The sequence below is a fragment of the Chrysemys picta genome, chromosome 7 (assembly GCF_011386835.1).
Source record: "Chrysemys picta bellii isolate R12L10 chromosome 7, ASM1138683v2, whole genome shotgun sequence".
NCBI lineage: Eukaryota > Metazoa > Chordata > Testudines > Emydidae > Chrysemys > Chrysemys picta.
Window position 1 is genome coordinate 1,522,633 of NC_088797.1, and position 25,429 is coordinate 1,548,061.

Here is a 25,429-nt window from a genome sequence, read left to right on the forward strand (position 1 = left end):
AATTATAGTAGGGACAGAATTAATTTGGTCAGTCACTCATGTTCGAACGTCTGTGTTCTTGACTTTTCAACCTTAGCATTCTTTTGATAAAGGGATTTTTCTAATGAAAAAATATAATGTACAGCTAGAGAGCTGGCATAGATTATTATCAGCTATAAATATGCACAGAGTGGGGGATATTACACTTCAAGTTCACTTGACAGGGACAAGTCTCTTGCACAAACTTGCTATCAGTTCCCACACCCACAAAATAAAAAAGTATGAAGATATTAAATGAACCATGGAATAAAATAACTTTGAAATGTGCTTCATGTGTCCTTGGAGGCTCCTCTCTTTGTCCACTGACCTTCAGACAGAAACTAAACAGAGCCCTAGTGTTTATGTGCTAGTCTCCTTTATAGTGTGTCTTCCTCCTCCATCTGAGTTTGGTTGCTGTGTATGGACATATAAACATCAGAAGACTAATACATCATAGTTCCTTAGAGCCTTACTAATATTTACTGGTAACACATTTTTATATAAATAGCCAGATTTACACATACAGGGACAAATGAGAAAATGATCAACAACCATTCAAAACTGGTACAAGTGCCGACTAGTGCCAAAAGCAAAGGACAGCCAGGCGGCTGGCTGCTGTGCAAGAGACTTGGCAAGAGAAATAATTTTACTCCCTTGGAGCTGCAGACTCCCCTTTTTCCTCTCCCTACTTGCCAAGGTTTCTTTTTAAAAGTGCACACTGCCTTTACAGAGACCTCCTTACCAACAGTAACACTCCTAGCACCCCAGGGCCAAAGGAGATAAGAACTTGCCAGAAGCCCCATTTATACCTGCGGGATATGGCAGTGAAGTTGAGTCTTCTCTTATCAATCAAGGCCATTTTCCATGAAGCTTTTCATTACCAGTCTAGGCACGGACAGATACTGGGCTGGTGCAATGTGTTCTGGTAACAGACCACAGATAAGGTGGTGGAGTAGGGGTGAGATGTGTAACCGTAATAAAGTATCTTCCAAGAAAAGTACATTGCTTCTGGTAGGTGTGTCTACCATAGAGTGTAAGGAAAGACAGTTTAATTCTGTGTCCTCAGAGAGATTTGCTATATCTCATCAAAAGGCTCTGTCTTGTATTTTTATTTAAATTTTATATTGATATAAAAACAAGCTTACCCCAAACCAAATTATGAAAGCAGCACTACAATGAACATCTTGTAACAGAGACACTGAGTACTGAAATAAATGCCAGAAGATTTCTAACTGGCCTCCCTCATGGTACACAAAAATAATTTCAGCAAGAGCACTGAATAAGGAGACTTCGGTGTCCTCAGTTGTGCCCCTGGTTCAACAACCATGAATAAAATGTATCTGTCTGTATGGGGGAGTGGACTGAGAGCCACATGGATAAGCCACAGGACCTCTTGGCACATGAGCAAACCAACACGTCATAAACAGTCTCAGCCAATTCTGAATGTGAGAGTGAAGCTCATAATTAAAATACATGTTGATTTCTGACCCTTTCTATTGTTAAAAAAGAAGAAAGGAAAAATATTAACACCGACACCATAGAGTGGTGTCACCAAACCAACATCCTTATTCCCTTCAAGGATGGGCAGGCCTATTTTTTCTCCAACATCATAGTTCCCATTGGTCTCAAGTCTTAGGTGCGTCCCAAGCCATGAAGAGGGTAGACAGCACTTGTATGTCTGGCACGCGAGCTGATTTTCAGTGGCACTCACATTGCCTGGGTCCTGGCCACCAGTCCGGGGGACTCTGCATTTTAATTTGATTTTAAATGAAGCTTCCTAAACATTTTAAACAGCTTATTTACGTTACATACAACAATAGTTTAGTTATATATTACAGACTTATAGAAGGAGACCTTCTAAAAACATTAAAATGAATTACTGGCATGCAAAACCTTACATTAGAGTGAATAAATGAAGACTCGGCACACCACTTCTGAAAGGTTGCCGACCCCTGCACTATATCATCATCATGGTAAATCCCAAAAATGCATTAATCTTCTTGAAGACTGAGCACCACCTAGATCAATATCTAGCTAGGTCCTTAAGTCTGTCTGGACGTTCACTCTACATCCATCATGGGCAATCTTATTGTGCCACCAAAGCTTTTGGTGCTCACCTGATCACTGACCAGATAGTAGTATTCCTTGGTAAATTCAGGGCAACTGCACCTATAATTCCCCTCAGTGGTCCAGCAGGGTCATACATTCTCAGGTTCCCAACTCCCAGCCATTCCCCTTCTTGGGTGGAGACCTAGTCCTCATTCCCTTCTGACCAGTGTTTTTCCAGGGTGCACAGTTCCCTACTTTTATTGTGTTATTCCCAGCAGAGACAGACTGCCTAAGCACAGAGGCTTGCTTTCTCTTCAGAGGCTGATGATAGAGGGATTGTCAACAGTTATGTTACCACAGTTCTTTCTATACAAGTCTATTTTATTCTTAAGGTTAAAGCATTACAGAGAAAACAATAAAAGAACCTACACACATGTTAATAAGCCTACCAGAGTTCACCCCAACCCTAACATGAGCTCTGGCTGGAGCTGTCCTTCCAAACCCCAGGCAAAGGGTTTCTTTTGTGGTCACAAGTTCATCACAGCTTCTGTTCAGAACAAGCACACTCATGTTTAGTCCAAATTCTTGGCTGCTTCAGCTTCAAGAGCAACCAACCAGATTGTCCCAGGTGGTCAGCTTCATGAAATTAATATGCCAACCATGGAGGATTGAAACAGACTACATAGATATTTAAATTGCCCTTATTAGGCTTCACAAATTAAGATGAATGGGGTAGATATTACTCATACGTAAGGCTGCGAGATAGTCACAGAGGTTACGGAATCCGTGATTTCCAAAGACCTCCATGACTTCAGCCAGCGCTGGCTGGGAGCTGCAGGGTCCCCTGCCACTTGTGGAGGCACAGAGCTGGAAGGATCCCCACAGCTCCCAGCCACTGCAGATGGCAGGGGAGAGCCCCGCAGCTCCCTGCTGCTGCTCCCAACCACCACAGGCAGCAGGGGGGCCCATGCTGCTCCCGGCCACTGCAGGGGGGATCCCTGGAGTTCCCGGCCACAGCAGCGGGGATCCCTGCCACCGCAGGCAGCAAGAGGGACGCCAGAGTACCCCTTCAGCTCCCAGCCATGGTGGGCACCAGGGAGGATCCCCAGAGCTCCAGACCGCTGTGGGAGGCAGGGGGATGCCCACAGCTTGAGCCACAAGCGGAGGGGAACCCTGTAGCTCCCAGCCTCCTCCCCATCCCAGCTGCCCAGGCTACCCATTTTGTCATGGGCATTTTTAGTAAAAGTCAAGGACAGGTCATGGGCTTCTGTGAATTTTTCATTATTGCCCGTGACTTGTACTAAAAATATCTGTGACAAAAACTTAGCCTTACTCATAAGCACATTATGTTAGTCCAGGTTCACTGAAACAGCATTTTACAGTCTCACGTTCCCAAACTTTTCTTCCCAGCTTTCTCAGGGCTAGAAACTACTTCCTCCCCCCCCCCACCCCGAATGAAAGCTTACATTCTGAAGAAACAGATAGGTCCATCCTAACAGTGACAGCGAGTACTGACCTATTCCAGCTCCGTCCAACCCCTGATGTATATAACAACATAAATAACATAAGTTACACTTACTGGATGTTTTGCATGTTCAAAAGTCTTGAAGAATTCATCTTCACAGCCCCACTGATGTAGGTGAATGTTGCAATTGCCATTTTACAGATGGGGATACTGAAGGGCAGCTCTCATCCCCTCAGTTGTCTGCAGGATGGCCATGAGGAACAGGGAAGTGCAAATTGCCTAAGAACTGAGAGTGTGCTAATCGTGCTTCCTGGGAATCCTGGCGACTGGTCTTATTGAAAATTCCAGGGGAAGGACCCTAAGGACCTGTCCCACAGCCTTTGGGGAGGATCCATTAATCCCAGGAACTCAATTGATTATGGGGGACAACAAAAAAGAAAACAAGGGCGGGTCTGAAGGTCAAAAGGTCAAAAAGAGAGAACCTAAAGGGGAGACCGAGCAAAGAATCCTGGACAGCGCCCACTGCTGCTCGAAGGTGTCAAGGGAGCCAGCGGATGCCACCCAGAGGAACTCTGCCCGGATACGTGAACGGGAGGACTGGAAATAGGCCTCACAGTTGCAAAGAACCCCCTCACCCAACAGCCTCTCCCTGGTGTTATAGATGGCCACTTTGGCCATCGCCAGGAGAAGGCTGACAAGGATGTCCTGCAACTTTGTGGGGCCACAGATTGGGTGTGCATGAATGAGACAATGGGGAAAGAAGTACAGCCAAAAACATAATAAAAGATCTAGGAGGAGCCGGAATAGGGGCTTCTTGGCAGTGGGGAAAAATGGGTGTGGGCAACACAGGACTTAAACTCCATGAGTAGTGGCCAGAGGACAAGCCCAGATCCTCCTCCAGAGCAGTTGGGATGTCTGTGCAAAGGAGGGACTCAGCCCCTCCCCCAAGGCAGTTGGGGTGTGTGTGCAAAGGAGGGACTCAGCCCCATCCCCAAGGCAGTTGGGGTGTGTGTGCAAAGGAGGGACTCAGCCCCTCCTTCAAGGCAGTTGGGGTGTGTGTGCAAAGGAAGGGCTCAGCCCCTCCTTCAAGGCAGTTGGGGTGTGTGTGCAAAGGAGGGACTCAGCCCCTCCTTCAAGGCAGTTGGGGTATATGTGCAACAGAGGGACTCGGCCCCGTGCCCAAGGCAGTTGGGGGGGGGTGCAAAGGAGGGACTCAGCCCTGTCCCCCAAGGCAGTTGGGGGGGGTGCAAAGCTGGGACTTGGCCCTGCCCCCCGAGGCAGTTGGGGTATGTGTGCAAAGGAGAGACTCGGCCCCGCCCCCTGAGGCAGTTGGGGTATGTGTGCAACGAGGGTGACCAGATGTCCTGATTTTATAGAGACAGTCCTGATATTTGGGGCTTTTTTTTATATGGGTTTCTGTTACCCCCCCACCCCCGTCCCGATTTTTCACACTTGCTGTCTGGTCACCCTATGTGCAACAGAGGGACTCGGCCCCGCCCCCGAGGCAGTTGGGGGTGTGTGCAAAGGAGGGACTCGGCCCCGCCCCCCGAGGCAGTTGGGGGTGTGTGCAAAGGAGGGACTCGGCCCCGCCCCCCGAGGCAGTTGGGGGTGTGTGCAAAGGAGGGACTCGGCCCCGCCCCCCGAGGCAGTTGGGGGGGGTGCAAAGGAGGGACTCGGCCCCGCCCCCCGAGGCAGTTGGGGGTGTGTGCAAAGGAGGGACTCGGCCCCGCCCCCCGAGGCAGTTGGGGGTGTGTGCAAAGGAGGGACTCGGCCCCGCCCCCCGAGGCAGTTGGGGGGGTGCAAAGGAGGGACTCGGCCCCGCCCCCCGAGGCAGTTGGGGGGGGTGCAAAGGAGGGACTCGGCCCCGCCCCCCGAGGCAGTTGGGGGTGTGTGCAAAGGAGGGACTCGGCCCCGCCCCCCGAGGCAGTTGGGGGTGTGTGCAAAGGAGGGACTCGGCCCCGCCCCCCGAGGCAGTTGGGGGTGTGTGCAAAGGAGGGACTCGGCCCCGCCCCCCGAGGCAGTTGGGGGGGGTGCAAAGGAGGGACTCGGCCCCGCCCCCCGAGGCAGTTGGGGGTGTGTGCAAAGGAGGGACTCGGCCCCGCCCCCCGAGGCAGTTGGGGGTGTGTGCAAAGGAGGGACTCGGCCCCGCCCCCCGAGGCAGTTGGGGGGGTGCAAAGGAGGGACTCGGCCCCGCCCCCCGAGGCAGTTGGGGGGGGTGCAAAGGAGGGACTCGGCCCCGCCCCCCGAGGCAGTTGGGGGGGTGCAAAGGAGGGACTCGGCCCCGCCCCCCGAGGCAGTTGGGGGGGTGCAAAGGAGGGACTCGGCCCCGCCCCCCGAGGCAGTTGGGGCGCTCGGGCCCCAGGCAATGGAGACTAGGGCTGAGAAAGGGTTTCTCCTCCCCCGCACACGTTGAGGAAGGACGCGGAGACTGGGTCGCGGCCGGGGGACCCACGGAGGGGTGTGGGCTGCCCCGCCGCGGGGCGAGGGGCCGCTCTGGAGAGCACGGTACCCCAGCAGAGGGGGCATAGCCGGGGGCAGGAATGGGAAGCAGGCCGCTCTCGCAGTGACTGCAAGTAGAGCCCCTCTCAATGTCGCTCACATCACATCAGAGTCCCGCGTTCTTCTACTGCGCACGTGTGGTGCCCCCCCATTGAACTCACACTATGCGCATGCGCAGTATTCCCCCTTCCTCCCACAGGGCGGGTTTAGTGCTGCTCTGTGATCCGAGGACGCGCCTTGTGCGCGTGTCCCTACTGTGACGCATGCGCATCCTCACCCGTATCGCCTCTGGACAGGTCGACCTGTCTTACCCCCAGCGCATGCGCAACTCTGCTCCTCCATCGGGCTCCGCCCCGCGCCTCCCGCAGAGCATGCGCAGTTGCGTAGCTCCCGTTCGGAGCGGCTTGTGTGACAGCGGCGGCGGGAGTCAGCGAGCGCCCTGAGGAGGGAGGCCCCGAGCCCGCCGGAACCAGCCGGGGCAGGCGGCCCCAGTCTCCGGCACGATGAGTATCGAGATCCCGCCGGGCCTGACCGAGCTGCTGCAGGGCTACACGGTGGAGGTGCTGCGGCACCGGCCGCCCGACCTGCTGGGCTTCGCCGCCGACTACTTCACCCGCCTGCGGGATGCCCGCGACCAGGAGGCCGCCGCCGGGGCCCGCAAGGGGGTCAACTTCGACGGGGAGCCCATGCAGACCGAGTCCAACGGCGAGGAGGAGCCCGGGCGGGACGACGAGGACTCCGACTCCGACTTCGAGCGTAAGGGCCGGGAGGGCGGCGCGGGCTGGGGGGCGCGGGGAGCCCCTCGCGCCGCCTGGGGGGCAGGCGGGGCGGAGTCCGGCTCCGGGGGCCGCTGGCGGGGCGGGGGCATGTGGGCAGCGGGAGAGGGACGCCCCCTACGGGGGTGCGGCTCCACCTGCCAGGCTCAGGTGCCACCAAGAGCCCTAACGGGAGGTGGGGGCAGGAAGGGGAAAGGCAAGTGGTCTGGGCTTGGGTCCCTCTCCTCGGGTGCGCGGTTCCTTGTTTCCGACTTTTTGCGGTGAAAGTGATGGGCAAAGCGAAATAGCGACTGACGGCGGTAATGCTGGTAATCCTCTGACCGCGAGTGCGTCCCTCGGGAAATGAGGCACAGTGGAGAGGAACGATGGCAGGGGACTGTCGGGGTCCCCCTTTTCCTAGCGGGAGGGGAACGAAACGAGCTAGGGCAGTGGTTCTCAAACTTTTGTACGGGTGACCCCTTTTACATAGCAAGCCTTTGTGTGCGACCCCCCTTTTAAATTAAAAACACTTCTTTACATATTTAACACCATTGTGATTGCTGGAGGCAAAGTCGGGTTTGGGATGGAGGCTGACAGCTTGCGATCCCTCATGTAATAACCTCACAACCCCCTGAGGGGTTGAGAACCCCTGGGGTAGGGGCTGTCAGAAGGTTATTCTCCTGTCAGCATTCTTCCCAGGCTGTGTGTTCTCCACCCTCCTGCAATCCTTCGTTACTGAGAGATCTGTTCCATGAATTCCACAACAAAAACCTCAACAGTCCTCGTCCCTCCCTAATGTCCTGGGTCATTTTAGCTCCAGATTAATACAAGACAGGGTGGTTTGAATGGGGGAAGGGAATCTAGGGCTGCTGGAACCCACACATTATGTCCCTTTGGACATGAGCTTGCATTGGTATGGAGTCTGCTAGTAATTGTTTCTTAGCTTCCTTTGCTGGGCTTTTCTATCTGTGTTTCTTTGCCTTTTGTTATCCATACTATTGAGAAGCTACATATTTGGGTTCTGAAGTGTTCTGCCCCATAACAAGTAGATATGCAGTTGAAAAGGCAATTTGCTGTACAAAGTTAGGCCTTTATTCCACTGCGAGAGAGACATCCCAAATAAATTTGTGAGTCTCTAAGGTGCCACAAGGACTCCTTGTTTTTTTTCTTTTATCCTGGAGGACGTAGTCAATTGTAAGCAGCTACCCAGTAACTGTCAAAATGGTACTGTAGGGTCTGACTGGAACCATCAAAGATTGAAATGTCCATACTGCTGAGTATGCAGTATGTAAGTAAGTTCATGTGCTTTTGTGCAGCCTTTACAATACTTACCACAATATGGTTATTTAAGGATAGAGTTGCAACCATAACTGTTTTCCATTGATTTTGAGTATGAACTTGGTGCTTGATGTTTTTCTCTGTTTATTTAAAATTACACACTATTATGAAGAATTGAAATCTGTTGCTAACTTTATTACCTGGATTATTAAAAGCTGAAAATTCTAAACATCTAATATCCTTTTCTCCATTTATGTGGGGTTTTTTGGGTAGTAGTGGTGGGTGCTGAGCTCAGTGTACGTAATAGGATACATCCACATCAGCATCCCAACAGTGTGTGGGCAATTCAGTTTCCTAAATAATCATAATTAGTTTAGGGCATCTGATGCTTTTTTCTTCCCTGGGGAACTTTCCTTCTCTGTGCACCTGGTGGAGGTGGGAAGGCTCGTATGCTTTTTTTGGTTCCTGTCCTGAGCATGTATAGGGCAAAAGTGAACACTTTTTAAGTGTTTACCCCCTGAAAGAATCCTCTGCTCTGCTCTACTGTTGCAGTGGAAAACACAGTAGTTATGTATTGGAAGAACAGGTAAAAATTTACCTGCTTTAGGTCTTGTACAGAGTGCTTCCTGGCTTAATATCAGAAGTTTACAAAATGCCATCTTTAAAGCACCATAGCACCTTTTGGGGGGGAAAAAGCAATCAAAAGTTTCAAGGCCTTTTAAAGTGTTATTTTCTATAAAGTGATATCAGGTAATAGAGGAAGCATTCAATCCACCTGTGAAGGATAAATTTTGGAGCCTTTGTAGTCCTTTTAATGGTCAGTAATAATTACTTTACAAACATTGACATAGTTAAATCTGTTAATACTGTTCACATTTAAAATCTGAGTTGCCTTATATTTTCCTGTACTGTACTAGGTAGGCTAGATCTGTTTTCTGTGTTTTTGGGGTGCGGGAGAGAGCTCAGTGGTTTGAGCATTGGCCTGCTAAACCCAGGCTTGTGAGTTCAATCCTTGAGGGGGCCATTTAGGGAACTGGGGTAAAGATCTGTCTGGGGATTGGTCCTGTTTTGAGCAGGGTGTTGGACTAGATGACCTCCTGAGGTCCCTTCCAACCCCGATATTCTATGATTATGGAGTTTGGTACACTGAATCAACTCACTTGAGCAACTCAAGTGCAATGTCTTCATCAATTTAATTATTTTAATATTTTGGAGGAGGAGAACAAATGGGTATTGGTACTTGTTGATGTGTTCTCTTCAAGCTGTCAAATGCAATTCAGTTTGGGTTTGTTTCAGAGCTCTCTTTGGTGACATAACAGCCTCTAACATTAAAGTGCTTTAACATTTAGCAGCATATTCACTAAATGAACAAGTACCTCCATATTTCATAAATCTTTGGAAATAAGGAATGCCACAAAGCATAGTACTGTTAGCCCCAATTTGCTTTTTTTTGGCTGTTAAAAGTAAAATAACTCTTTTTACAGCAAGCTCTTTACACATATTTTGCAACTTATTTGTGCTATTGCACGTTGTAATGCTAAAACAGTCCAAGAGATGAACGTCCTATTTGTAAAGCACATTATGTATGGGCACTACCGCAATAAATAATAATCTTTAGTGCTAGAACTACTTCTTTTACTTTGACGTTGTTGCAGCTAACATCTATGTGCCTTAACTTTTTGTAATCACAATATTATTTTATACCCAGCTGTGGCTTTCAGAGTCCAAAAAGAAATAAGATTTCAGTGTCTTCTAAAGTTTTGAGGTTACTTTGCTAGATCTTGGAGGGAAGCCCTAGCAAACTTTGACCAAATTAAATTAGGCCCTTGGTTTCAGAAGGGAAAGTGTGGTTTTAAAAAAACAAACAGATCACCTTGTCTTATATAAAACTCTATAAACCATAGAGTTGTATACAATATATATTTATGTATAAATGCTGAGAGTGTCTGAGACCACACAGCAAACTTTGTCATAGACATATTTTAGCATAACAGGATATATTTTGGAAGTGTTTAAGGAAGAACAGGTCTTGAACAAGAAGAATAATGTATATGTAAAAGAGTAATGGTTATACATGAGACAACATCTTTGCATCCAAGAACCAATTCCTACAGATTTAAGTCTGAAGGATTAAATAAAGGTAACTCCTGTTAGTGTTAATGGAGTTCTATTAACATTTTCCTTGCATTGATGAGACAAGCTTAGGGGATGTAAAATATTTAAAGTAAGTATAGATAGATACAGTACTGTCGAATTTAGTTAAATTATGTATCTAGTACAAGAGGAAATTTTGATAGGTAAACTCTTGAATACAATCAGAGCAAATACAAAAAAACTGAATCTGATAAAAGGGGACTCTGCTGCTTGAACATTTGGATAATTATGTATGCTAATGTGAAATGGATAGAGGTTTTCATTCTCTTTACTTTTGATTAGTGATTGTTATGGGATGGCATGCCCTGTGTTTAGGCTATGAAGAAAATAGTAATAAGCCATGTATTTCCTTTCTGTTCTAATCGGGTTCTTGGACATAACACGAAAGCTTTGGCTGTGTGTCTGTTTGTCAGGTGTGATGTGTTATCCAGCTTTTATTCTTTCCATATCTGTATTTGATTCTTAGTACAGTATTTCCTTTGTTACACAATTGAATTATGCTTCATACGAACAATGCAACAGTTAGGGAATCTTCATTTACATGTTAATGAAGGTGTATCAAGAATCTTTAGCAACGCAAAAGGGGGGAGGGATAGCTCAGTGGTTTGAGCATTGGCCTGTTAAACCCAGGGTTGTGAGTTCAATCCTTGAGGGGGCCACTTGGGGATTTGGGGCAAGATCAGTACTTGGTCCTGCTAGTGAAGGCAGGGGGCTGGACTCGATGACCTTTTCAGGGTCCCTTCCAGTTCTATGAGATAGGTATATCTCCATAAAAAAAAAAAAAAAGAATGTTTGATTAAAATGCTAACAAAAAGGGGGAAGGAATACAAGCCAAAAGAGAGAGAAACAGGTTAGAATATATTGAGATATCTAAATATCTATTTAAGTCGGCAGAGTCAGATGAAATTAATCTAAGGGTACTTAAGGAACTAGCTGAAGCGACATCAGAACTGCTAGCAATTATCTTTTAGAATTCATGGAGGGCAGGTTAAGTCCCACAGGACTGGAGAAAGGCAAACAGGGTGCTTGTCTTTAAAAAGGGGAACAAAGATGACCCAGGGAATTACAGACCAATCAGCTGAACTTTGATACTTAGATACTGGAACAAATTATTAAACAATCACTTTGTAAGCACTTAGAGGATAAAAGCCAGCATGGATTTGTCAAGAACAAATCATGTCAAACCAACGTAATTTCTTTTTTTGACAAGATTACTGGCCTAGTGGAGAGGAGGGAAGCTGTAGACTTGATACATCTTGATTTTTAGTATGGCTTTTGACACAATCCCCTGTGACGTTTTAATATGCAAAGTAGGGAAATGTGGCTGAGATGAAATTACTCTAAGGTTGGTGCACAATGGGTTGAAAGATCATACTCCAAGTGTCGTTATCAATGGTTTGCTGTCACACTGAGAGGGAGTATCTAGTGTGGTCCCACATGGGGTCATTTCTGGGTCTGGTATTATTCATTCTCTTTGTTAATTACTTGGATAATGGAGTGGAGAGTATGCTTATAAGATCTGTGGGTAACACCAAACTGGGAGGGGTTGCAAGCACTTTGGAGGATGGGATTGGAATTCAACATGACCATGACAAATTAGAGAATTAGTTTGAAATCAACAACATGAAATTCAATAAAGATAAGTGCAAAGTACTACACTTCAGAAGGAACACTCAAATACACAGTTACAAAATGGGGAATAACTGTCTAGGCGGTAATACAGTTGAAAAGGATCCAGGAGTTATAATGGACTCAAATTGAATATAAGTCAGTAATGTGCTGGAATTTACCTAATATTAAAATCTTTAAACAACAGCAACAAAAAACCACCAAAAAAGACCAAACCAATAACCCTGCCTTATTCTGCAATTGCTCTAATCACAAAAGAGCAAAGAACCATCTTTATTGTTGTGAGTTAGAGTTGGTTGTTTTTTTTCTAGATCTGGATAAATGGCTTGATGAATTAATACAAAGTTTAAATTTGATCAGATTTTCAATACAGTTCTAATTTTACACTATTGGGAGACCTCACATTTACTTTAGCCTTCTGCTGGGGGAAAAAAATCTCTCTTGTAAACTAAGTCAAACTTCAGATACAAAATGTTGATACCTTAATAGGACAATTGAGACTTCTGATACAAATCTAAGCAATATACAGTGCATAGTTAGATGCTAATCTCTCCTACAATAAGACATTTTATAAACAGCGCTGTCACAGGGGCAGCTCTGTAGTGCCCCATTTCGCAGGGCCAACCATGGTACTGCAGCTGCCTGGAGCAGGATAGCCCATGCCAAAAGCTCAGCATCAGTTTTAATAGGTAAGTAAAAATAACAAACTCAGAATTTGGCTGTTTGTGCCTTTAAATAAACACAACTTCAAACGCAAGTGCTTAATTGCCGCGCTTGAAGGCAAGACCCTGACCTAGTCCTGGGATTCTGAGTTAGCACTGACAAGCTCTTCCTCTGTGCCAGCACTGTCTCTGAGAAGAAGCAGCCAGGTCTTCTTAATTAGCCTGCTGGCTCCTGATTTGTTAGTGTCTCCTCCTGGCCCTTCCAGTCCTGTGGAGGACCAAGTCCTGGTAGCCTGGGCTTGAGTGGGTTTTCCTTGAGCAAGGGGATGTCAGGGCTCCAACACCTCCAGTAGCGGCCAGAGAAGGCCTGGCAGACCCCATCCCAAGCGCCTACTGGTTTGGCTTTATTTTAAGCCCATATTCATTTTTTGTTCACTATATCTCAGTCAAATAGAATCCTTGCTTTTATTTATATTAACTTAATAGTCTCTTTTGATGACTCATCTCATCCTGGGAACTTATTTTATGTTTAACATCCTTTGTGCAAAATTACTTCACTTGTATTCTGTATTTACTTTGTTTCCTCATTTTTTAATTGAAACCTAATTTTTGAAGCTTCTCAACTTTTTTTAGTTTAATATATTGATCTCTCTTCTACACTAGCATGTTTGGTAGCTTTGGAAGCTTCAACTATATTCTCTCTTTTCCAATGAGAATAATCCCATCTCCCTTTATCTATCTTCATATTTTACCCTTTTCAGCCCTAGTGTTATAATTATTGCCCTGTAGAGCATTGGCTCTAAGTCAGTAGTAGATTGCCTATGTAGATACTCTAGCTCTACCAAATGAAAGATTATTTACGCCCAAGAAAAGTGTCATCTTCCACAGCGCAACCCCATGCATTTTTAGAGTATAACAGGGATGTTTTAGTTTTCTTTGCTCAACTGTTGCCATGTAGGTTTTGCAAGCTAATATTTTACTTTCCTCTTTTCTCCTTGGTTAGCATATTTGTTAGGGGATATTTAAAACAGAACCTTTTTAAAAAATGGATATTTAGCTTTCTTTACATAAAGAAGAATCTGCCTGCTGATCCCAAGCAATAATGAAATCTTTAATCAGCTCCCCAGCCATCATTCTTTCATTTCTGCTTGCAGTTGGTCCCAGGATACTAGAGAGACAAGGTGGGTGAGGTAATATCTTTTATTGGCCCAGCTTCTGTTGGCGAAAGACAAGCTTTCGAGTTACTCAGAGCTCTTTTTGGAACCTTATGTATTAGGAAAATGTGTCCAGGACCAGTTGAGCAAATAAACTAATGCTGTCAGTGACATGGATGCAAGCAGTGCGTTTTTTAAATGGTGAGTCTTGTCAAAAGTGCTATCAACTGGAACAGTTGCAGAATTAGCCTAAAGCAACTTTGTAAAACTTGGTTGCCTGTGGTGAGTAATCTTTTAGATCTTGAATATGGGCTAGTTATTCATGGCAGTTTTATGAGGCTGGATTAAAGTTTATGTAATGTATTTTTTTACATTACTGTGAACCTACTGGTACTTAACAAAAAGATTCTTTAAAAGCCTATGGATCTGAGAATTGGCAAGATTAAAACAAGAGTGAGTAAAGATTAGCGATATCAGATGATCCCAACACAGGTGATATGTGGCAGACACTAATGCCTTCACAGAGTTAACCTTGCAACAAAGCCCGATACCAACTCTGTCCACATATCTATTCCAAGTGACACCATCATAGGACCTAATCACATCAGCCATGCCATCAGGGGCTCGTTCACCTGCACATCTACCAATGTGATATATGCCATCATGTGCCAGTTATGTCCCACTGCCATGTACATTGGCCAAACCGGACAGTCTCTATGCAAAAGAATAAATGGACACAAATCTGACATCAGGAATCATAACATTCAAAAACCAGTAGGGGAACACTTCAGCCTCTCTGGTCACTCAGTAACAGACTTAAAGGTGGCAATTTTGCAACAGAAAAGCTTCAAAAACAGACTCCAGTGAGAAACTGATGAACTTGAATTAATATGCAAACTAGATACCATTAATTTAGGATTGAATAGAGACTGGGAATGGCTGAGTCATTACACAGATAGAATCTATTTCTCCATGTTAAGTATCCTCACACCTCTTGTCAACTGTCTGAAATGGGCCATCTTGATTATCACTACAAAAGTTTTTTTTCTCCTTCTGATAATAGCTCATCTTAATTAATTAGCCTCTTAGAGTTGATATGGCTACTTCCGCCTTTTCATGTTCTGTATGTATATATATCTCCTTACTATATGTTCCATTCTATGCATCTGAAGAAGTGGGCTGTAGCCCACAAAAGCTTATGCTCGAATAAATTTATTAGTCTCTAAGGTGCCACAAGTACTCCTCTTCTTTTTGCAGAGTTAACCTGGTGTCCAAAACCACTTGATTTCATTCAGGATTGGCTTGCTTTAATAAACAGTTAGAGTTGCTGAGCATGAAAGGCTAAGATGCCACATTGTTTGTTTTGCATGTCCATAAATCTGCCTTAACCTCTAATCCTATTAATAAGAACAGCTGACAACAGTGGCTTGTAAGAGGCAGCACAACATTTGTTTTACTAAACTACAAAGTCTCTTAATCTCTAAGAAATAATTTCTAAGGTTAGCTCAAGAGTCTTCAATATCAACCATACTGGGAAAAGATAAACTACTAATCAGCTCTTTAGCAAGACATCAATTGGCAATGTTATAGAGTAAGCTAGAACACTAATATAAAGAGAGAGAAATTGTTTTTAATCATACTATTATTGTAGGAGAAGCCCAAAGGTTTTTCAGCACAGGTAGGAATTCTAATGTTCCACCTCTAAAAATGTTTTGATAGTGAGCTGACTAACCAGTGCAGGCCAAAAGCTCTTGCAAAAGATTTTTAAAAACTGGAATCGTTTCCTCTTTTGCTGCTTTGTGATTAGAGTATTTGTCAAAAATAAAAAAGGTGGCATTTATTTTTTAACCTCAAGAATGTGAGCTCCGGTCTTCCCTATGTGGGAGAACCTTCTGGATGTCACGGAGGGTGTATATTAGCTCTCAGACCTTAATCCTTAATCAAAGTTTTAGTAATTGAATTTAATAGGTGTTAACAAAACAAAAAACAGAATTTCAAATAGTTTGACTAAAAACTTCTCTTACATTTGCTCATTTTTCACTCATGACTTTTAGTACCATTTCACTAGTACAGGTTGAACCTCTCTAGTCCAGCACCCTTGGGACCTGCCCAGTGCCGAACCAGAGAATTTGCCGAACCACGGAAGGTCAATATTGTAGTGAGCGGGTCTCTCTTTATTTTTATCTCGCTGAGGTGAATAAATGGAACAACTCTTGCAATACCGCCTAGCCAAGGCTTACCGTCTCTCTTCATAACAAAGTGTTAGTATTGTTACACAATTTTACTGTGTTGGCACAAGGAAATAAGTAGATAAAGCATAAAAAAACATAAAATAAAATTGTGCCAGACTAGAGAGGTTCAACCTGTAGTACAGGGGTCGGCAATGTTTGGCATGCGGCTCGCCAGGGTAAGCACCCTGGCGGGCCGGACCAGTTTATTTACCTGCTGACATGGCAGGTTCGGCCGATCGCGGCCCCTACTCGCCGCGGTTCGCCGTCCCGGGCCAATGGGGGCGGCGAGAAGCAGCGTGGTCGAGGGATGTGCTGGCCGCGGCTTCCCGCCGCCCCCATTGGCCTGGGACGGCGAACCGCGGCCAATGGGGGCCATGATCGGCCGAACCTGCCGTGTCAGCAGGTAAATAAACTGGCCCAGCCCGCCAGGGTGCTTACCCTGGCGAGCCGCGTGCCAAACGTTGCCGACCTCTGCTGTAGTACAATCACCACAGTCTTCTAGGGTAGAAAAACCCTCAATTTCTAATGTAAAAAACCTTTCCCAGACCTTTTACCCTTCTTGTAAAACAACAAGAACAAGTAGTTAAGGTCTGTACACATCATAAAAAAAGAATGAAAAAAATCTCCGGGGAGAGGGGAGGATTACAGACTAGAGACATGGGGAATGGGAGAGAGAAAAGACAAAAATCTAGCATATACTAGAATAGCGGCCATGCCACTGGGTCAGTCCAAAGGTCCTGTCTTCCGACAGTGGCCAATGCCAGGTATCCCGGAGGAAATGAACAGAACAGGTAATAATCAAGTGATCCATCCCCTGTTGCCCATTCCCAGCTTCTGGGAAACAGGCTAGGGACACCAGTTTGGGTGTTAACCTAGTCTTCCCCAGTTTGGTAACCACGTTCTCTCTTTTCAACCCCCCCTGTATTTTCAGTGGGATACAGTATTCTTTATTAAGTGCTTGTAAATTGTTGCTTTGTGCTGCTAAGAAAGTGGCTACAGATGAGGTGAAGTAATTTTGTATATAGTTCGTGAAATGCTTTGGAATTCTTCAGGAACAAACATGCTAAAAATATATTATTTATTAATGCTGAACATTTTAGAATAAAAAATTCCTAACTCAGTTTCATCCATTAAAAGTGCAGTGTCCTGCATGTGCTTACTAATATTTATCAAGTTTTATAAAGAATTTGAACATATACGTTTAGTGCTGCAGTGGGATTAATACAGTAGATAAAAATCTTCTGGGATCAATCTGAAAGCTAAATGGGTTTATATGAAGGATTACTGCAGTGCTCTTTACAACAAACTTGTTTATATAAAGAGCTAGTATTTACATCTGAATGATAATCCCTTGAAAAATTTTTATGGTGGGAACTGTAACTTAACTTTATAGCTACACAAATGCACCCCAGTAATTATATTACAAGAGCTTTGATTGCTTCCAGTGACTAAATTAATAAATATGAATGTCAATCAAATAGACATGAGGTTTGTAGAGTTATGCTATTTTAGCTTATCTCTTCTAGTTTATTTTCTGAAATTTTCACAAGTACCACCAATTCTACAAAAATGGCAAGGTGCGAAGCACGTGTCGTCTTAGAATGCTCTTAGCACTGTAACAGATGACTTATGAAGGAGGCAAAGACATAGTTTTGGGAGGTAGGTAGTGAGTATTTCTGAGGAATATTATACAAGATCCATGCAATGGGCATCACAAAAGGGCGGTAAGGAGACACTAATCCCAAAGTGTCAATTCTGCTTAAAGATCTGTGCATACTGAGTCCTTGTGAAGTCTTGCAAGAGAGAGGCCTAAAAGAAAATATCATGTATAAACTCAGTCATTTTGTCAAGCTGACATCCTTCCCTCAGCTGATGCAGTGTTCGGTGGTAGGTTGTTACAGATGTTACGGTCAGGGTGCAATTCTACATGGGTAAACTGAATTATTCTTCCCTCTCTAGGGAAGATTTACTAACTTCTGCATCCCACTGTGAAGACTAGCAGATGGAGGGGACTGAGAGGGAAAATTTTGTCTTATCTTATTTTTCGTTCTTAGGCCTATGTGTCAGACAGTCTGGCGCTCTCTCAAAGGATGGCACTATGTCCAGGGTGTTTTTCTGGCTAATACTCATTTGTTGAATAGTTTGAAAGAGAAGAGGGTGTTCCATCCCTAAACTTCATGTCAAGGCTCTGCTGCAAATTATTTGAGCTGAATAGCACTTTTAAGTTTTGATGCAGGGTTTTTTTCAGCTTTGGAATTTACCATTCTGGAGAATCCTAAGACTTGACAGAGTTTAAGGCCAGAAGGAACCACCAGATGATCCAGTGATCTCCTTTGTCACAGGCCACTGACACCCTAAACCCAACAATCAAAATCAGACCAAAACATCACAGCCCACTAAAGACTAGGCTGTTATGTGCCACAGGGATAAAATAGGAGGGACTGAAGTGCACCAATGCCCTGGCCCCTGAAATGGCATGAAAATTATTGAGATACCCAGAGAATCCTGGCAAGTGTCTTGCATCCACCTGGTGCAGAGGAAAATGACACCCTCCCCCCCAAGTCACTGCCAATCTGATCTGGGGGAAAATTCTTTCTCAACTCCACATATGGTGATGCGTTAGACTCTGGAAATGTGAGCAAGAACCAGTCATCCAAGCACCTGATAGAGAATGGTCGGTGCCACTTCAGAGCCCCACCCCACCCCACCCCATCCAGCGTTCCACCTCTAGCCACGACTCTCTCTGATGCTTCAATGGAAGAGACCAACCCCTACCCCTCTCTGACCCTCCCCCTCCAAAAAAAAAAAAACATTGGGGGTGCAGGAGGAAAATAAAATTCCTTTTCCAACCCCTGCGGGTGGCCGGCTAAAGTCCTGAAACATGAGTTTTAAGGAATGTAAAACACAAACCAGAAGTGAGCCTCAGAGCTGTGGATCCTGTCCCCCACAATCAGAAGCAACGTTGTCTTACTGTTGCACTCATACATTTACCAGCTCTTAAAACTAAGTAATTGTTTTGCCCCCACAACTCCTCTTGGGAGGCTGTTTCAGACCCTCACTCTCTGATGAGTAGAAACCTTCATTTAATTTCCAACCTGAATTTGTTCATGGACAGTTATACCCATTTGTTCTTGTGCCAGCATTGTTCTTTAGCTTGAATAGCTCTTTACCCTTTCTGGTGCTTGGTATATTTATAGAGGACAATTATATACCTGTTCAGCCTGCTTTTTGCTAGGTCAAACAAGCCAAGCTCTTCCAGTCTCCTCTCCTAACATAGGCACTCAGTTATCCTGACCATCCTAATTGCTCTTTTGTGCACCTGTTCAAGAAAGATTAATTCTAATTGGAACATGGGTAACCAGAATTGTATACAGCATTCCAAAGGAGATCTTACCAGTACCTTGTACAATGCCATTATTACTTCGCTATCTCTGCTGGAAATGTCTTGTGTAATGCATCCTACATTTGCTTTTTTCACAGCCTCATCACATTGGTGGCTCAGAATAATCCTGTGATTGACCAGCACACTCAAGTCTCTCTCCTCTTCTGTTGCTTCCAGCTGATGAGCCCCCAGCTTATAGCAGAAATTCTTTTTAGACCCTAAGTTCATGACCTTATACTTTGTACTGTTGAAGCTCTCCAGTTTTTCTGTTACTCCCATCTTCAAGGTCACCCAGATGTTCCTGTATAATATTCTGGTTCTTCTCTGTATGGACGGTGCCTCCCAACTTTGTATCAGCAACAAATTTAATTAGCACACTCCTCCTCTTTGTGCCAGGGTGATTAATAAAAATATTCAATAAGATTGGTCCCAGGACTGATCCTTGATGAACTCCACTGGTAACCTCTCTCCAGTCCGATGCTTTGATCAGCCTATTTGTGTCAATTCATCAGTGTTTGTAAGTCTCTTGGATCCTACAGTAGTGGAGGCTGTAGGGATGCCTCTTAAAAAAAAAAAAAAAAAAAAAAAAAACCAAAAATCACACTCATGGTTTTAGTTTGTCATTTATTTTTGCAAAAAAAAAAAAAAAAAGACAGATTCCTAAATCCCTGTTTTAAGGGGCTAAATCTTTGTAAGTCCATCTTATCTCTGATTACGTGGATTTTGATTAGATCAGTTTCTGAATGCTTGAGTAATATTTTGATTAAATACTTCTGCAATTTCATGTATATACCATTTTTTTTAATTGGATTTAAATATGGGTTATCTCTGATATAGGATAATTAGACTGTTGTTCAAATGAGGGTCAACATTCCCTAATTACATAGGCCTCCAATCTTGCATTTTGCTCCACGTGAGTAGTCCCTTGTGGAGTCTCACTGAAGTCAGCCTTATTTCTCACTGTTGGAAGCTTTTGTTTACTATGGATATAGTACTTTGTGGTTTAATTGTGGATAGTAATGTGAGGGTGCAATTCCTGGGATATGTGTTTACTTCTGTACACGAATTCTTTTTTCTCAGGACCTGTATAAGCTTTTGTTTGTAAAATCTATGAGGAGTTAACATTTATCTTAGCATTAAAACAGACTTGTAATGTGTACTGTGTGCTGCAAGTTGCTCTGTAACAGTGGCTTGATGTTGCATTTACTAGGCAAAATATATATTTTTCTTATGGGTAAGATTTGTACTTGGCAATTATGATGTTTTTAGTAACAATGAGCTAATCTGGAATTTGTACCTTACAGTAGGTTGCACCGCTGCCATTAAAATAGTGTGACATACATTTCTGATAACTTTTATAGTGCCCCTCCAAAGGTGAAGATTTCAGCGGCTGCTTTGATCTTTCTGCACAAAATCAATTATTCAGGGATAAATCCCCATTGATTTGTAGTACTCAGTATAAAGCAATAAATGGTTGCTGAGCCAAGTAGAACACCAAAGCAAAGTTTCTCGGAAGTGTTTTACTGAGAGTATATTTAAAAGCAATAAACCCTAATACAGAACATGTTTCGTTTTTTTTTCCACTTGAGAGTATGAAAGTGTCTTGATCAGCATTTTTCTTTACTCTGAAACAAAGGTGACTGAGTCTGCTTTGAAGGTGACTTGTAAAGGAGAAATCAGTCATTCTGTCCTTTCTGCCTGTTCTCAGTTTATAAAAAGGACTTCAACAACAACAAAGAAACTGTCTGCTTTTTCTCTTAGAAATATTAGCAATACCAAGTCTAGTCTCCTGTGCCTTTAATGGGGGATTCCTGGGAACTGAGAACTAGAGTGCAGCTTTGTGAACCCTCAGTTTGAATGGGTGAGGGCTCTTTCAGCTTTCACAGAGAGCTTTTTTCCCCACATGTTCACCAAATGTTTGGGTTAAATAAGTATTGATAACAAGCTCTAAAGAGTCTGTTTAAAACACCTTTATCTCTAAATTGCTCAAATTTGTCTCTTATGATGTTGGCACTTGAATATCATGGAGATAGGAGCCTTCAAAATAATAAGTAATAATAAGAGTAATAATTCTACTAGTCCTCCAGCAAACATGGAGAAGTCAAAACCTGGTATTTCTAGTGTAAATACAACAACAGAAAACAAAGCATATTTAATATCTTTCAGGCCTTTTTAGCTGTAAGAGAGAAGCAAAATGGGCACAGACAAAATGTACAAAAGCCTGAGTATGGTCAACTCTTCCACTACTATCAATACTGAGAATGGGAACTAGTTGCAGCATTTGAGAAACATATCCAATGTGACTATGTAAGGAATAATACATAGCCTTAAGCTTTTATAAAAAAAAAAAAAAGCTGGAATTAGTTTCTAAATTATTTGAATTTTCTATGACAATGGACAACATAGATCTTTAAATTTATAATTTTTATACAGTTTATTTCCCATAACCATTCCCATCTAAATGGTAAATATATTCAGTTTTTGTCATGAATGTTTGCCTTTAAATTCATCTAATGATATGAAGTTTGGACTAAATCAAATTTTTTAGAAGCTGTTCACTCTTACCATTCAATGAGAATGGTAGAAAATAATTGCCAAATGAACATAAGAAAGGCCATACTGGGTCAGACCAAAGGTCCATCTAGTCCAGTATCCTGTCTTCCGACTGTGGCCAATGCCAGGTGCCCCAGAGGGAATGAACAGATCAGGTAATCATCAAGTGATCCATCCCTGTTGCCCATTCCCAGCTTCTACCAAATAGAGGCTAGGGACACCATCCCTGCCCATCCTGGCTAGTAGCTATTGATGGATCTATCATCCATGAATTTATGTAGTTCTTTTTTGAACCCTGTTGTAGTCTTAGCCTTCACAACATCCCCTGGCAAAGAGTTCCACAGATTGACTGTGCGTTGTGTGAATAAATACTTCCTTCTGTTTGTTTTAAACCTGCTGTCTATTAATTTCATTTAGTGACCCCTAGTTCTTGTTATGAGAAGTAGTAAACAACACTTCCTTATCTACTTTCTCTGCACCAGTCATGATTTTATAGACCTCAATCATATCTCCCCTTAGCCGTCTCTTTTCTAAGCTGAAAAGTCCCAGTCTTATTAATCTCTCTTCATACAGAAGCCATTCCATACCCCTAATCATTTTTGTTGCCTTTTCTGAACTTTTTCCAAGTCCAGTATATCTTGTTTGAGATGGGGCGACCACATCTGCATGCAGTATTCAAGATGTGGGCATACCATGGATTTATATAGAGGCAATATGATATTTTCTGTCTTATTATCTAGCCCTTTCTTAATGATTCCGAACATTCAGAGGCAGAAGAAGATATTGATATCAACACAGACACCCCAACTAAGGAAGAGATCATTCAAGCCATGAAATCCTTAAAAAATGGGAAAGCTCTTGGCAAGGACAACTTAAATGCAGAATTGTTCAAGGTAAATCCTGAGTTAGCAGCATCTGTCCTGGCCCCTCTGTTTACATCAGTCTGGGAAAGGGAAAAAGTGCAAGATGAGTGGACCAATGGGGTTATAATGAAGATACCAAAGAAAGGAACTCTCTGTGATTGGAATAACTGGTGTGGTATCACAGGCGTGGTATCACACTCTTATATGTGCCAAGCAAAGTATTGTGTAAGATCATAGTCCAGCGTATATCAGAGGCAGTTGATAGCGTTCTCAGAAAAGAGCAAGCCGGTTTTCGGAAAGGGCGTGGATGCACACACCAGATCTTCACTCTACGAAACATAATAGAACAGTACTTAGAATGGCAACAGCAGCTCTACATAAATTTCATAGACTTTGAGAAGGCTTTTGATAGTATTCACGGGACCAGCCTATGGCACATTCTATGGGCATATGGAATCCCTCTCCATATAATGAACATCATCAAAAGCTTTTATTTCAACTTTACATGTAGTGTTGATTACAGTGAGCTCAGTTTTGAAGTCAAAACGGGAGTACATCGGGGTGTATCACGTCTGCAATCCTCTCTAACATTGCCATTGACTGGGTAATGCAGCGTACAACAGGAGACATGCCAAGAGGCATTAAATGGACACCCTTCTCATCCCTGGAAGACCTGGACTTTGCAGATGATGTCGCTCTCCTATTACAGGAAAAAACAACTTAACTCAACACATTCAGCCAACAAATTGGACTGAAAACCAATCGCAATAAGACAGATATCATGACTTTTAATATTGCCTCACCATCACCGGTACGGATAGAGAATCATGTTCTTACCAATTTAGAAACATTCACATACTTGAGCAGCACCATCAGCCAGGATGGTGGAACAAGCCAGGACATCTAGAACAAAATCAGTAAAGCCAGGGGCACCTTCAGGAGCTTAAATACTGTCTGGAAATCATCAAAATATAACACCAAAACCAAATTCAAGATTTATCAGAGCTGTGTACTTTCAACATTACTTTATAGTGCAGAATGCTGGGGAATGAGAAAGTATGACATATTCAAACTGTCTTCATTCCATACAGCCTATCTCAGAAAAATCCTCCGTATCTTTTGGCCCAGAACAATCTCAAACCAAGATCTATTGACACAGTGCAGCCAAGAGGATATGAGCTCCATCATTGCCAGGAGGCATTGGATTGGCCATGTGCTTCGGATGGAAACTGATTCCATCACTAGAGTAGCAATAAGATGGACACTTGAAGGCAAACGGAAATGAGGCCGCCCGAAAACAACATGGCAAAGAGCTGTGGAAACCCAGCTGAAAAACCTGGGGCACAGCTGGGGAACCTTGAAAGACTTTCCAGAAACGGATAGGAGTGGAGGAGCTTCGTCGCTGCCCTAAACACCATAGTTGTAATGGGAACATGATGATTCTGAAAACTGACCATTTATTCCTACCCTTTATTTCCTATCTTTTAACCAGCTACTGATCCATGAGAGGACCTTCCCTCTTATCCCATGACAGCTTAGTTTTTCGCATGAAGTTGATAATTTACCTATACTTTCTATTAGACAAATTTAAACTTCTGTATTTTCACAAAATCGGGGAAATAGTTTGGTTCTTCTTAGAACTATTTCTGTCTTGTACTGAAATGAGCATGGTATCAGTACAGCCACTTACAAATTTATCAGTAATTCAGTATATATGGTTTCAAGGCACATTGTGTATAAAGATCTGAATCTATTTCAGAAGTTTCCTCTCTCAGAATATCAGATCCTTTATTCTCACCTTTGTTCTTGAACATGGTCTTTTGCGGTGAACTCTAATACATCACCTCTGTATTTCTCCCCATTTATCAAATATTTAATAGTCTGTAGTGAACTATTTTATTTCTAAGACTTCATTATTTTTACAACTGTATGATAGAACATTTTACTGCATTATAACATATTCTAAATTATAATTCAGTTTTAATTGTCAAGATGAACAAAGTTAGCCTGGTACTGTATTATCCTTGCTTTTTTATTATGTTTCTGATTTTGCTAATTTGCAATGGTTTTCTGTCACTAGTGTACATTAGTAAAATTGCACTGTAAATTAGTAAATGGTTGAGTAATCCAGTGACATAAGCTCTAGATACTGTATTACTGGTGTGTAAATCAGAGGTTCCCAGACTGTGGTTCGTGGCAAGTCACTTGTTGCTGGCTCTCCCCACTTCCATTTGGTCTGTTCTCAAATGGGAGGGAGAGTTGCTGTGGTTCACTTTTTTTTTTTCAAGGGACAAAATGCTAAAATAGCTAAAATTATACATTTTTCTTAATATTTTTTCCTGGTAAGCAACTGCTTTAGCTCTCCCATGGATGTTATGCTATTGCAATTGAGAGAGGCAGTGGTCCATGTGATAACAGATGGGAGGGACATATCCATGAGACAACGGTGTGGTCCACCTATAAAAAAGCGGGACTTATAGAAAAAGTTCTTCCCTCCAAGTAATGTGAACAAGATTGGATGGAGGAAAAACTAACCCCTCGCTCCACAAAGGTCCCTTGGAACTAACAAAGTGTCTGCAAAATTCACCCCTGCCATTTTGCTTGGCTTGATGAATCCCTTTACCATGCTTCATCCGTCTCTTGCATTGTAAATTGTTCAGAGCAGAGACTGTGTATTTGTACATATCTAAAATGTCTATCATACTGGTGCAAATTAAAAGGGTGAAGTTACCATCAT

General features: G+C 43.5%; 1 protein-coding gene across 2 annotated transcripts in view; it reads left to right on the forward strand.

Annotated features, from left to right (window-relative positions):
• Nucleotides 1–6,398: 6,398 nt before the first annotated feature.
• PRKAR2A (protein kinase cAMP-dependent type II regulatory subunit alpha) overlaps nt 6,399–25,429 on the forward strand; it is a 120,591-nt gene continuing 101,560 nt past the window's right edge. For both annotated transcript variants that reach the window (XM_005295958.5, XM_042844204.2), the window contains exon 1: nt 6,399–6,787. In XM_005295958.5, coding sequence (XP_005296015.1) covers nt 6,535–6,787 — 253 coding nt within the window. In that variant the 5' untranslated portion in view covers nt 6,399–6,534. The remainder of the gene's footprint in view (nt 6,788–25,429) is intronic.